The sequence below is a fragment of the Myripristis murdjan genome, chromosome 21 (genome assembly GCF_902150065.1).
Source record: "Myripristis murdjan chromosome 21, fMyrMur1.1, whole genome shotgun sequence".
NCBI lineage: Eukaryota > Metazoa > Chordata > Actinopteri > Holocentriformes > Holocentridae > Myripristis > Myripristis murdjan.
The window spans coordinates 20,653,397-20,667,529 of record NC_044000.1 but is presented as its reverse complement, the minus strand read 5'-3'; the positions used below and the strand labels follow the sequence as shown (position 1 = coordinate 20,667,529).

The 14,133-nt window shown below is 44.5% G+C and overlaps 1 protein-coding gene across 1 annotated transcript in view; it reads left to right on the top strand.

Annotated features, from left to right (window-relative positions):
* il1rapl1a (interleukin 1 receptor accessory protein-like 1a) overlaps nt 1–14,133 on the top strand; it is a 138,274-nt gene extending 124,141 nt beyond the window's left edge. Inside the window, exons 6-11 of the mRNA XM_030080807.1 lie at nt 2,513–2,645; nt 6,115–6,260; nt 9,040–9,186; nt 11,115–11,285; nt 12,296–12,340; nt 12,973–14,133. Coding sequence (XP_029936667.1) covers nt 2,513–2,645; nt 6,115–6,260; nt 9,040–9,186; nt 11,115–11,285; nt 12,296–12,340; nt 12,973–13,694 — 1,364 coding nt within the window. The 3' untranslated portion in view covers nt 13,695–14,133. The remainder of the gene's footprint in view (nt 1–2,512; nt 2,646–6,114; nt 6,261–9,039; nt 9,187–11,114; nt 11,286–12,295; nt 12,341–12,972) is intronic.

Sequence of the window (14,133 nt, the reverse complement as noted above, 5' to 3'; positions counted from 1 at the left end):
TGGTTGGTCGTGCTGCAGGTGTTGCGACTCTTCCCCCAGGTTTCCCCTCCCCTTGTGTCTTGCGCTCTCATTGGCTGTAGCTTGTTGCCACCCTCATTGCCAAGTCACAACACTTTTCACTCTACAGGTTCAGATGTTTAGCCAGCTGTAGCTTTCGGGAGTTTACGATGAATCAGCAAGTCTCTCAGATCACGTCTTTGACCAGTTCACACATGGAGTGGCGACTGAGTGCTGATTTGTGACCCCTGTGTGAGCATCGATTTGCCTCTTGTCTGGGTCTTTTGTCGGTGATGTCCAAAAAACTGTTGGCGAGTGGAAAATCAAGGCTACAATCTTGTAGTGTGAACTCTGCATTATTTGGCATCATGCGTCCTGCAATGTAACCACTGCACATATGCACATTGCAGTGTCAAAGCTGAAACGATATATAGCATTATATAGCAGTATTTCATTGTTGCGCAGTAAGACAAGAGGTTTACAAAACAGCTCACACAAGTGAATTAATTGCGTGGGTGAGATTGAAAACCCCTAGAGGCTTTTGAAGGCATCTCACCTCAACAAAACAGACAAAATAAAGCAATAATAAAGTGAGGGGGGGGCCTTCTCCCTCATCCACACCATCATTCTACCTACTTCACAGTTCTTCTAAACTCCAATGCCCAGGAGCCAGACAGCTCTGTCTCTCTTGAGAGTGTCCTTGGCCTGCATATGTGCTGTATGGTGTGCCGTTCTCACCACTGTGTTGTTTACATGTAGTGAGGCAGCAGCATGTGATTGCTGCACCCCGGGCCTTGTGAGAACGCCACTTCAGAGGAATGCAAACTAAACATGTGTATAGTATTCTGCCCGGAGTCTGATGTCCTCATGCATATTGTTACTAAGGCTGCTTTGCAGTGGCCTCACAGGTGACATGAGCCTCTTTATGTCATCTCTAATTGGCTCACACAAGCGCTAATGTGGTGAAGTCATGTAAAACAAGGTTAACATTGTTCATCATTCCTATCTCTACCCCATCTAGGACTAGGTGATACGGACAAAATCAAATATAAATATTGATATTGAAGGGGTGGCTATTAGTGCTTTCATAAGATATCATTCATTCAGTCAATCATGAGTCATAAAACGAGGAAAAAACAATACTGACTCCATCACTATCTCAATATCCAAAGTCACAGCGATATCTAGTCTCATATCACAATATAGATACAACACTTATCCTAACCCCATCAATGATTTTGAATTTATGACATTACTTAAAAGAATGCTTTACTGGTTTTTAACCAGCTTTTTATCATTACAGTGTCAGTAGTATATGCAAATGAACAATGTTTACCTTTCCTCCATGTGGATTTGGATGGCAGTCTGACAAACTGCAAATCATACTTGCACGTTTTTTGTCAGTGGGGTGAAACGAACATCTGAAGTGCAACAGCAACAGGGTTTTGTTACTAACATGGCAGCATTAGAGTATGAAAACACAATGCTGTACATGTTTTTATGAGGTCCATTCAAGAGTAGCTTAGCACATAGGAACATTACCCCAGTTTGAATTGCAGTGCTGTAGGTGCAATGCATTCTGGTTGTTGTAGGTTTTCTACCTTTTGAGCTAAAAGGAATACCACAGCCCGTCTTCTCTGTTTTCTCTGGACATGTGGCATCAGTTTACAAAATATTGCAGTATGCTACTGCATAGACTGGGACTTCCATAAAAAGAGCATCTTTCCAGCGGTGAATTATTCCTTTAAATAGCAAAATGACACTCTCAATAACCTGAATGATACCACGCCTTTTCATCACTGTGTGAAATATGACTTTTTTCCTAGCCTTTTCTGCTGAATCAAACAGCAATCTGTCTCCTCATGCAACAAAGACACTTTTAGATCTTCAGTGACCACGACTTGAGAGGATTATGTGAGCTTCGCCCCCCCCCCCCACCCCACATATCAACTCTGCAAGCTGCCGCTGTTGACCCCTGAACTTCCTTCATACCCATCCACATTTCTAAATAAAATAATGTTATTGTCCTCCTCCTCTCACTTCCCCTCACCTTTTTTGTTCCCTCATATGAATACCTGATCTCCAGGGGTGGTTTAGGCAGGTCTTGAGTGCCCCCCTGTGTTCACTGCTGTTTATTTGCAGTACAATGCTTTGTTGTGTGTGTGTGCGTAACATGAGAAAATCAAAACATTTTACCCAGGTTTCCCACCTCCACTCTGTGTAGGTGTGAAAAGCCTTCACAAGGTCTTTTTGCATGCTGTCTGCTTCAATCACTGTTGTTTCTGTCCTCTGGTTTGGTGAAGGTGCATCAGACAAGAAAAGGTTGCTCACTTGAAAACACTCTCATGCCGCCACCTTTGACGTGCCGTATTCCTGGAGCTGTATGTGTGTTTCAAAGTGTTTCTGTTGAAAGTGTCTTATGGAACTGATATATATTGTAACACCACACTTTTAGTTTTTGCACAAGTCAGCTGAACTATTGAGAATGACAGCACGCTGTTTCCTGTGCTTGCAGGGGGTGCTTTGAACCTGACATGCCGGGCGTTTTTTGGCTACAGCGGCGACGTCAGCCCTCTCATCTACTGGATGAAGGGGGAGAAGTTCATAGAGGACCTGGATGAAGAGAGAGTCCAGGAGAGCGACATCAAGTAAGCACGCAGGCAGCTGTAGATGAAGTCAAACGGTAGCAATCAAGACTTGATAACAGATGTAGTCACAGATGAATTACCATGCCATTAGATTAGTGTTGTTTGGTTCCTGTGTGATTTATAAAGGTTAATACGATAATGAAAAGTGTTATGAAAGATTGTTGAGGCTCTCAGTCTTGCAGTGGTATGACACTTTGCTCTCAGCTGAGGTCTGTGACAAACTGTTCCCTAAAGTGGCCGGTCTGTCAGGTCCAGTTTGACGGTGAAAGTCCAGAAATCTGTCCCTCGAAACACCAGCCCTCTCTCATCAGTCATTCTCTATCTGCTGTCTGATTGCCGGCGCAGGAAGTCCAAACACATCTGATTTGTTGGCTTGTCCTTGCTGCCACACTTTTTGTAAAACCACTGTAAACAAGTCTGTGTCCAATTTTCTCTCCCTGTAATTTGAACATGCCTTTTTGCTTATCTTCTCCACCAGGAGTGAATGTACTAAATTTTGCTGAGCTCTCCCCTTGTATTGTCTTCTACAACTGCTGTGCTTGAAATAATTTATGTGTATATCTGTGGCTTTCTAGTGTAACACATTTAAACAATGCCCTTTCTATATCGGGCTGTGTCTGCCTTCAGTGAAACTTAGTAAAGTGCAGCCACAAAGCCCTTCTCTGAAGTCTGTACGACATTTAAAACAAGTCCATCTCCGCGCTTCGCCCTCCCCATGGTGTAACACATTTAAACAAGTCCATTCTCTGATCCATGTGCATGTTTCCCATTAGGGGCCAGGCGCTGTTTGGAGAGACTGCTGCTCTGGGGAGACAGCCCTGTCAGATGGTTAACAACCACCATTTTTCACACCGCCGCCACTATCGCTATCGGCCTCACTGCAACCACCTTTAGCAGCATGCAGATGGGCCATAGGGAGCCGGGGAGGAGGAGTAGAGGGATGGAAGAGAGGGGAAACAGGAGGGATAAGGGGGAAAGGGGAAAGAGAGCAAGAGAGATAGAGAAAACCGAAAAGCAAAAGCAGACAGAAGAAAAAAAGATACAAGGGGAAAGGGCGAGAGATTAGGAGGAAGTCATTGGGGCAGAAAGTAAAGAAGATGCATCAGTGATAGTAAGTTTGCATGTGTACTGACATGAGCGCACCACAGAGGCAAATCTCATTTTAACAACTGCTGCCGCTCTGCTGTCTTTGCCTCTCGATATCTATCTTCCTTCCTCCATCACGCCCTTCCCTAGGATTCCCCCACTCATCAGCTGAGGGGTCATGTCTTCAATAATTCATTCCGATATTTCATGCAGCAGATCAATAATATATTTGATCATGCATTCTTTAGTCTCGGTGCCGTTACCCTAGGCCTACTCTGATCCTGCCAGTGGCTCAGTTTTACTCCCATAAAGACAGCAAGAGAAAGGGATTTGACAAAGAGGTGGAAAGATAAAGAGAGAGGAGACTAAACACGAACAAATCTCTGCTCGCCCTGCAGCCGGGCTATCTCCTATTTAGATGATACAGTCGACATGGACATGTTTCCAAGGTTTACCTCTCTTCTCCAGGCCGACACCCACACACTTTTAGACTGCCTACTTTATTACTAATGCATCAGCAGCCAAACTTAAGCCTGGAGAAGAGCACTCATACCTTGAGCTCAGAATTTCTGCAGGCGTCTATTTACCCAACTCTGAGCCTATTGATTCGGAGGAGTTCATTTCTATGGTAACGGGGGCCCATAAATTCTCATTTGCACAGGCCGGGACAGGGCTATTGTTGTTATCATAGCACGGATGACTGGACATTAGCATAGCACACAGAGATTAATAAATTAGCAAAACAAATCTGGCTCAGCATAATAAAGGAGGTGATCAATATTTTATTGACCGAGTTCAGTTGGTGGTTTGCAGGTGTACGTCGGATTGAATGAATAAAAGGAATGAATAAGTTGGAAATTGATCACTAAATGAGCAAACACAGTGGATTTGCTAATGAGGGAGTGCGAGAATATTGAAAAGAAAAAGTGCCTGCGGCCATAGTTTGGGAATACTATCACAATTTACTCAGTCGGGGGTGTCTCTGTATCGATAAAGCAAATCACCCGAAAGGCAAATAGAGGGTTTTACAAAGAGTTTTACAAAGAGTTACATGGGACTCTACAAACTCTGTAACACTCACATCTTTTTTGCATACTAAGTTGGCCGCAGCGGACGCAGCTAAGCCCAGCGTGTGGTATTTCGGACAGATACTTTGATTTTTCTCCCATCCAGAGCTTTGTGTCTCCACATGTGGACTGTCGTTACTCCCCTAGCTTCGTTCCTCATCGTCTCCATTCGAGCCTCATGATGCCCAGCAGAAGCCCGTATCCATCTAGTAGCCACCAAATTGTGCAGCAGCGAGTTCTGTCGGCTGATAATATGAGATAATCTGAAACGGGAGGCTTCAAAGTGCCCACCGCTCCTTGGAGAGACATGAATCACTCCTGTGCCGCCTTCTCCCAGCCTCCACCCTTCCACTTCAACAACAAACTCGACTGAAACTACAAATACCGTCGGCACTGCCTCAGCCTCTTTCCACAGAGCCCATGATACACTTTCAATTACTGATGACAAATCTCCCCAACAAGCTGTCCTTATGTGCAGTTTATTGGCTTGAAGATGAGAGGGGAGACATCCTTGAGAGCAGTCATTATCCCCCCCTACACAGTCAAACACTTCTTTTCTCTCTTCCCACTCTCCATCTCTCACACAGAAACATATTAACACATAAATTATAAATGCTCACAACCGTGCGCACACACACACCCTCTCACAAACAAGACAAGACCTCTGTCATTTGCTCTTTGTTTCCTCCAAACTGTCATTTGTGCTGCGGGTGCTGTAAAAGTGGGCTAAGTAGTGTGCGTAAGGTATGAGGGAGCATTATCTCCCCATTCTCCCCTCCATCAGGCTCAACCAGCCCAGCGGGGGACACTCATTTACTTTATGGAATATTACTTTCTCTCCTTCTCCCCGTTACCATGGCAGCCGCTATAAAAAGATTTTCTTCTCGTCGCCATTATTTGATTTCCCCCCCGCACACTCGGAAGAGGAGCCCTTATTGATTTTCATTTCTCATATGTTTGGAGTGCAGAGGAAGAAATTAACATACCATGAAGTACTTACAGTGGCACACATGGCTTCGACTGAGATATGCTCTTGTTGTATGGAGACACGCGGGCACGCTTTTTATCACGGAGCCCCGGTGAATTGTAACACAATAGGTGCTGTGATTGCTGCACCCTGGGCCGCATCGTTTAACACCTGATCATAAAAGCTTCACACATACTTGCCCTCTAATTTAGCTGCTCTTAAAATAAGTTCTCGTGAAGGGAACCGGCCGAAACAGAACATAACACTTTACTAGCAATCCATCTCTTATACTGAGCTGCAGCATGAATGTGGGTTTATTTTTTGTGTCCTTTTTTTTTTTTTGTTGCAGGGTCGTCAAAGAGCACCTCGGTGAGCAGGAAGTAGCCATCTCCTTGACGATCGACTCAGTGGAGGAGGGGGACTTGGGAAATTATTCCTGTTATGTTGAGAACGGCAATGGACGCCGCCAAGCCACCATCCAGCTCTTCAGACGGGGTAAGAGCTTTTCAACATTGGCCCACTGCGGCTTTAAAGGAGCTCTGCGGTTTAGAGTGTACACACTACAAACACTTCCATCTCATAAAACTCACTTCAGGCCTAGGAATATCCTTTTCAACTGGGTAAAGGCAGCTTAATGCAGGTGTGCCCTATATACTTCCTTCTATACTTCATAAGATCTTTTTGCTCAGGCGAAAGGCTGAAAGCACAGAGCACTCTCTTCAACAGCACACATTTATTCTCCCTCTCTGATCTTTTTTTTAACTCTCTACCTCCTTCCCTCCTCCAGTCATCCTTGTGTTTACCACCATGGCAATCTGTGTTTATGCTCCATTTGGTTATGTTGTTTTGTTGTTGTTTTTTTTCTACATGCGCCCCAGCAGCTGCATAGCTATTCTAGCTCTCTAGCATGACTTGTCTGAAGCTCTCTTCATGCAGTGGTTGTCACTTAGCAAAGAGAGGTAATTTGATGGCTGTTTAAACAGCAAATTGGTCCTCGGCTTTTCCCAACAGGCCAGTAAGTTTGGCATACATTTACATAGTAAGTCTGTGTCTGTCTCTCTTCCCACTTTTAACTCTGTCTGTGAGCGCCTTTTGTAGACAGCCCAATTCTGTTTGACTTGTCTTTGTAGACTTTCCAGTTCCATTTTATTCTCTCTCTGAGGAGAAGGACACAAACTCAGCAAGATTAAGAAAGATTTTCAATCATTGTTAGCTAGGTCTCTCTCTCTCCCTCTCTCTCTCTCTCTCTCTCTCTCTCTCTCTCTCTCTCTCTCTCTCTCTCTCTCTCTCTCTCTCTCTCTCTCTCTCCCTCTCTCATTATTCTGATGTTTATTTCATGTTTCCCCTCCCAGAATGCATCACTCATAATCCCTACAGCAGGGCTGTGAGTGTCTCTGTAGGCTGCATTTCCTTCTACCTCAGAAAAAAACAGAGAGCAGTGGGAAGTAAGTGGGGGGTGTAAAGTAGTGTCAGTGAAACGACTTAAAGAGGGAGGATGAATGCTGTTGATCTGTCACAGTCTATTGAGAGGTCCTGAAATAACATGTATTACTACATGACAACAACAGCAACAACTGGTGCCTGTCAGTGGAATCATTACATTGCTGAGATAGAGTATTCGTTGATGTATGCAAAAAAAGGTATTTTGTCGAATTCGGAGTCTTAAAAATTTAAAAGCTCCCCATGTGGTGCAATAATGACAAGTAACATTATTCTGAAATAAGGAAGACCACTTTCATACTAAGAAAACTTACTTTTACTAAGAATTTTGCACTTTTTGTATTAAAAATAAGATTTTAAGACTCCATACAAGACCGAGTGTCTCATAACAACATATATTTTTGCAGTGTTTATGATCCGTGGTAGTATAGAAGATGCATTGTGGTTGCTATGGCAGCCATTGGGTGTTCCTGTGTGTGGTGACAGTGATATAAGGTGCACCTGCTCTAGCTGAGCCAGCCAGGTAAATGCTGCTTTAATACACAACATAACTCATTCCTCCCCGAGCTTGGTCTCTGGGGAACGGGAGGGGAGCGGGAGGAGGTGGAGAGGAAAGAATAAAGAAGAGAAATAAATGGAGAGAGCGAGGGGAGAAAGGAAGGAAGAGCAAGCGAGAAAAAAGTGAGCAAAGAGAAGGGGGAGCGATGTGATGGAGAGGGGAGTTAGAGAGATGAGTAAATTGAAGCCTCCTGTTTTGAAAATGCTTCCATCCATGTCTGAAACTGTCAGAAGTCCCACTATGGAAGACAGCCAGTGTGGAGAGCAATGTTGTCGCTGTGCTGCTCCCAGAAAATGAACCCAATTTCTCATCATCCGCTATTTATCTCTTCTGTCTCCCTCTACTGCGCCCTCTCTTTTTTCTCAAACTCATTATGAACCTCGTGTCTCTTACCCCTGGAGATTGATACTGCTTGGCCCGCAGTTGAGCACTGAAACCACAGATGACTGTCCAGCCTTTATAGTAAATGTTAATATAGCCCATTGAATCTCATTCTGTTAGGTTAACAGGGGGAGTTGTCAAGGAGGAAAAGTCAAACCTGGTGCAAGTGGCATTATCACACCACGTCGTATCTTACGTCTGTGTATTCATGCACAGACAAACATCCAGACTGTTAACATAGTTACATAAGTCACAATGAAATGACAAAAAAAACATTTAACTTCCCATGCCAGGGTAGTCACATGTGTTACAGTAAATGCCAAAGAATTTGTAAAATTGCCTTATTTTTTGAATTTTTGTGTTGAAATTTTAACATTTTTGAATAATTATGTTGTTCAAAAATGTTAATTTTTGTCGTTTTCCATCCACCCTTCATTTTCACCTGCTTAATTTAATTTAACTTAATTTTGATTTTGATTTTATTCATTAATTTTTTATATATATATATCAACATCCAATTATTTCTATGTCCTAGAAAACAGTGTGCCTTCAGTGTTGATGTCATGCTTAACCAGTAGGCATGAACAACAATTTCAGCCAATTAAAACATCACATTTTTGAACAATCACACTCATCCCATCACCGAAAACTGCCTTTCTCCCCCCAATTTATTTACACTTTTGAAAGATGTCTTTTGGTATTAAGCACCAGCCCAAAAAAACAGCTTTGACAGGAAATACATCGAATTACTGAAAGGAACTAAGAGACTCTCAAAATAATGTTTCATTGATACTTTAAATCATGATTGCCTCAGTATTATTAAATTTATCCTCTGCTGTTTTTATGTCTGTGTGTGTGTGTGTGTGTGTCTGGTGTGTGTCAACCCCCTTTCAGCAGAGCTCATGTATACCGTGGAGCTGGCAGGAGGGCTGGGAGCAATTCTGCTGCTGCTCATCTTCCTCATCTCCCTCTACAAATGCTACAAGATTGAGCTCATGCTTTTCTACCGGAGACACTTTGGCAGCGAGGACGTGGACGGAGGTAACAAAACTGGCGACCGGCGGCACAAAAGCCCCGCAAATGAATCAACTCCCCGTCCCCCGAGTCTGCCTCCGCCTCTGTCTGCGGCGCTTTCCCCACCACTGTGTCCTGTCCTCACATCGACCATGTCATCCTTATCTAAAATCTTAATGTCAAGAACAGATGACTGTGTGTGTGTGTGTGTGTGTGTGGGTCTGCACATGTGCCTATGTTTGTGTGTCTGTATGCATGCCTACTTGAATGTGTGAGTGTGTTCTTTCCATAACAAGCTCTCTGGTAGACACAAATGCCATCTCTATCCTATCTCAGTGACAGCAGCCTATTTTCCCTTTCTCTCTGTCTCTCACTCTCTCCTTCTGTCTCTCTCTCTCTCTCTCTCTCACTCACTCTCCCCCATACACACAGACACCCTGGCGCTCCGGTGCGGCTATGCACACACACGTGATCGGTGTGTACGTTGACGCAATGGCTGCATGGGGAAAGAGAGGAGACAGATTTTCAATTTGTTGCCCATTTAAAAAGAGATCAGTCTCAATATGTCATGGAGTGATGCCCACCTTCCTCTGTGGAAAGCCAGATAGCAGGACAGGGAGACTGGGCGGGCTCCAGGCGGCCTCCCCGAAGAACAGATAGGAGAGCGAACAGCCTGAAATTGGAGAAAAAACTTTTTGTTTTCTCTCAAGAATGCAGTTTGCAGTTCCCCCAGTTTAGGATTTGTCTGTTTGAGAGCCAGCATCTTCCCATTACTTTGCATTTTCACTCTGCGCTCTGTTCAAAATTTCAGCAGTCCTTTTTTTTTTTTTTTTTTTTAAGTCATTCTTTTTACAGTGTTATGAATTATCTATGGCAGACTGTTTTGTTGACTCAGACCTCCACATGATGAGATGAGACTGTCAGCGGTTGCTCGTACAAGCTGTTTTTGATTTTCAGAGTTTGCTCGATGGTTAATTTGCGAGGTCGGTCGCTAATTTGAAGGTGGTGTTTGATGTTTGCACGCTGTTGATCGCAGCCCTGGCCTCTCCGGCGGGGTTTCAAAGCTGTATGTGCTCCTCAAAGAGCTTGAGAAAACGCCCGCTTCCCTTCTTGGCTGACCCACATTCCCAGGCTTCTACAGAGCATAATGACTAGGACTCACTGCACACGCTGTCACCACAGTATTGTTTCTCTCTCTGTCTCTCTCTCTCTCTCTGTCTCCCGTCACCTATTTTCTGCTTTTTCAGTTCTCCCTACTGTCTTCTGGGAATCATTTTGAGACAGGGGATTGGGTATTGTGTGAATCATGATTTGGGTATTTTTGTGTCTACCTCAGTTTATTCCTTATGCTCGTCTGTATATGTGAGTCATACACACCGGATTGAAAGCTAGTGTGAAGTGCTGGTATTACATCCAAGCTCCGGATCGTGCACTCAGTTGTCAAGGGTTATTGCGTCTTTGTGCTGCACATTCCTGACTAATAGTGTGACTAATAGTCCTTGTCGCATTTTAGTCATTTTATTTTGATTTAGTCGAGTCACTGCTAAGTTGACTAAATCTCTGGTTGGTTGTATTGGCCTCCCCGGTGACATTCGAGTTTCATCATAATTCAGTGACTCTGTTTATTGGTTTACTGCTCGTTTGTGTAAAGTGCTTTGAGTAGTCGGTAGACGAGAAAAGCGCCATAGTAATGCAGTCCATTTACCATTTTATTACACCTCATTCTGTCCCAACTCTAGTTATTAGCTTGGAATCAAAGCGCCTTTGTTTCACTGCTGTTTTTGTTTCGTTATGTTGTTGTCACCCTCTACTACAAGGAATTGAGTTATCATTTTAATGAGTCTTCATCATAGTCATTTTATTGAAAAAGGGGTCTCTGACAAATATTTTAGTCACATTTTTTTTGTTCACTACATTGACACACTGGTCACCTCTCACTGCCTGTTGTTTTACAGATAATAAGGACTATGATGCATACCTGTCCTACACCAAAGTGGACCCTGACCAGTGGAGTCAGGAAACCAGGGAGGAGGAGCGATTTGCCCTGGAGATCCTCCCCGACGTCCTGGAGAAACATTATGGCTACAAACTCTTTATCCCAGATCGAGACCTCATTCCCACAGGAAGTAAGAACTGTATGTTTGTGTGTTTCCGTGTGTGTGTATGTGTGTGTTTACGTACCTCTGTCCAAAATGCGCACACTGTTCTGCAGTGTGAAGGCATTTACTGTGACTTGAATACTCGTATAGCTGCTGCGGTGTTTGTCACATTTGCCAAAGTTTTAGGTGTTTTTTTTGTGTGTGTGTGTTGTTTGTCTTCAGTGTTTTTCACTGTCACTGTCCTGTGTTTCAACATTTAATACTCCTCGGGTAAAGCAGATAATACCCAGATAATGCATAATGCTGTAAAAATCCATGCTTATTGTCTCCTCAAAGCCTTCACAAGTGATGGATGGGATCCACTGAGATGAATGGATCATTGTTCTAAATTTCCAAATGCGGGGGGCGAGAGAAACTAATATTTATTCAACTATTGGATGTGACATACAAAACATTTTCTTTCTTGCATCCTTGCAAACCCCTCTGGCCACAACATGCACTATGGATATGGGATTACTGTATACATATGTAATATACTGAGCACATTTTCTCATCCTCGCCAGTTCTCATCCATGCATTAATAAATGCATGAAAATTCTGTCTGAACATATTCTCATGCGTGCTAACTCTGCTTAGTAGTCTGTCTGTGCCAGTGGTACGCAGTGTGCTGTAGTTAGAAGTGATGCTGTATGTTTGTAGGCTTCATGTGGAACAGATAAAACGCAAACACATCCTACATGGTCCAGACAGAATTAAACATCAGTGTGAAATGTGTGAAGTCTCTGAGCCTTGCTGGATGAGCAGCCGCCTTCCTTTAATCAAAAGAAAATTGCCGCCAGCATCAATGCGAACCAAAATCATTGTAGACCGATTTACAAATAGGAAAAAATGATGTGCAAAAAAAAAAAAAAAAAAAAAAAAAAAAGATGAGTGAGGGGAAGAGAGGGCCATGTTGATGACTGTGTTGAACATGTTGCTGTGTGTGTGCTGTGTTCTTCCTGTGACCTGAGTTTGAATGTTAAAATGTTTATGTTTAGGTCTCACCAATGAGCATTACCAGGATGACACAAGACTCCTTGGAGGTACTCTCCCTCAGTCTTTTCCTCTTTTTTATCAGCCACATTCACTTGCTCCTACGAAGCGGGAGAGGGAGGCTTTAGAGTGCCGCTGTGGTGTGATCTGAAACATCAGGCCTGGTTCAGTAGACAGCGACCGAGCCTAATGCAGCTTTATCAGTCATCATCCTCCATCCACAGCCATTTGTAGCGCAGTGCTGAGCTTAATTTGTGTGTGAGTCTGCCTTCCAGATTTCAGTACAGAATCCTTACACTGCACGTATACACAAAACACACACTCACATGTGCAGTAAATGTAAACACATGTATATATTTGTATGCATCTGCACACCATCATTCATATGTGGATATATACACACCACCAACTGCACACAATACACTAGAAGAGTCAGTATAATGAGATAGACATTAGTGACCCGTGTACATGTTTGCTGAGGCTATGTGTGTGTCCCTGTGTCAGCTGTCATTGTCTTGTGTTTTATGTCTATGTGCATCCATCATTGTTGTGTGTCAAGCCCTGTTCTCATAAAGTTACAGCATTTCTTCAACCCAAAACATATATGACTCCTTGAACTGTCACACAAATCGTAAGTCTCTGCATTTTTTCCCCTTTCTTTTTTACCACTTGTGTTCTCCAGCCTACATAGAGGATGTGGCGCGCTGCGTAGACCAGAGCAAACGGCTCATAATCGTTATGACACCCAACTATGTGGTGCGGCGGGGATGGAGCATCTTTGAGCTGGAGACGCGGCTGCGCAACATGCTGGTGACCGGCGAGATCAAAGTCATCCTGATCGAGTGCGCCGAGCTGCGTGGCATCATGAACTACCAGGAGGTGGAGGCGCTCAAGCATACCATTAAAACCCTTACCGTCATCAAGTGGCGCGGCCCCAAGAGCAACAAGCTCAGCTCCAAGTTCTGGAAGCAGCTCCAGTACGAGATGCCCTTCAGGCGCACAGAGCCCATGCTCAGCCACGAGCCGGCGCTGGACGTCAGCGAGCAGGGCCCCTTCGGAGAGCTGCAGACCGTCTCAGCCATCTCCATGGCGGCGGCCACCTCCACCGCCATGGCCACCGCCCACCCGGAGCTGCGCTCCTCCTTCCACAACACCTACCACACCACCATGAGGCAGAAACACTACTACCGCAGCTACGAGTACGACATCCCCCCTGGAGGGACCCTGCCGCCTCTCTCCTCTCTGGGCAACCAGCACACCTACTGCAACATCCCACTGACACTGCTGAACGGACAGAGGCCGCCCGGGAAGAGTCGCGACCACAGCCTGGAGGAGGCACATGCCAACAACGCCATGCTGCCTCTGCTGCCAAGGGAGACCAGCATCTCCAGTGTCATCTGGTAATGAGGAGAGACTGACCGACTGGAGGGAGATCAGGCAGGTCAGACGTAGTTAGGCTGGGCTCAGTCTGGCAGCTCTTAGGAACATAGTTAATGGTCATGGGGCTAGCTATCATTACACCAAGACAGGTTTGAATTCATTTGGTTCAGAGTGAACCCTTGTGCACTGGCAGCGAGGGACGGAGCCGGGTCTGTGGACACTGGTTCCCTCGTTCTGTCAGGTGGACGAGTCCTCTACTGCAGGGGACGTTTTGTATGTGCGACTAAAGGAGATTATTATCAAACTGACAACACACTGTTTCATCAACTACCGAGAGACGGACTCACAAGAACTCAACAAGAAAGTAAAGAACCCACACACTACGGCATCTGCACACACAAACACACACAATCATGCATACATACAAACTAAAGGAAAACAGGGTCTTGTACATATATTTCAA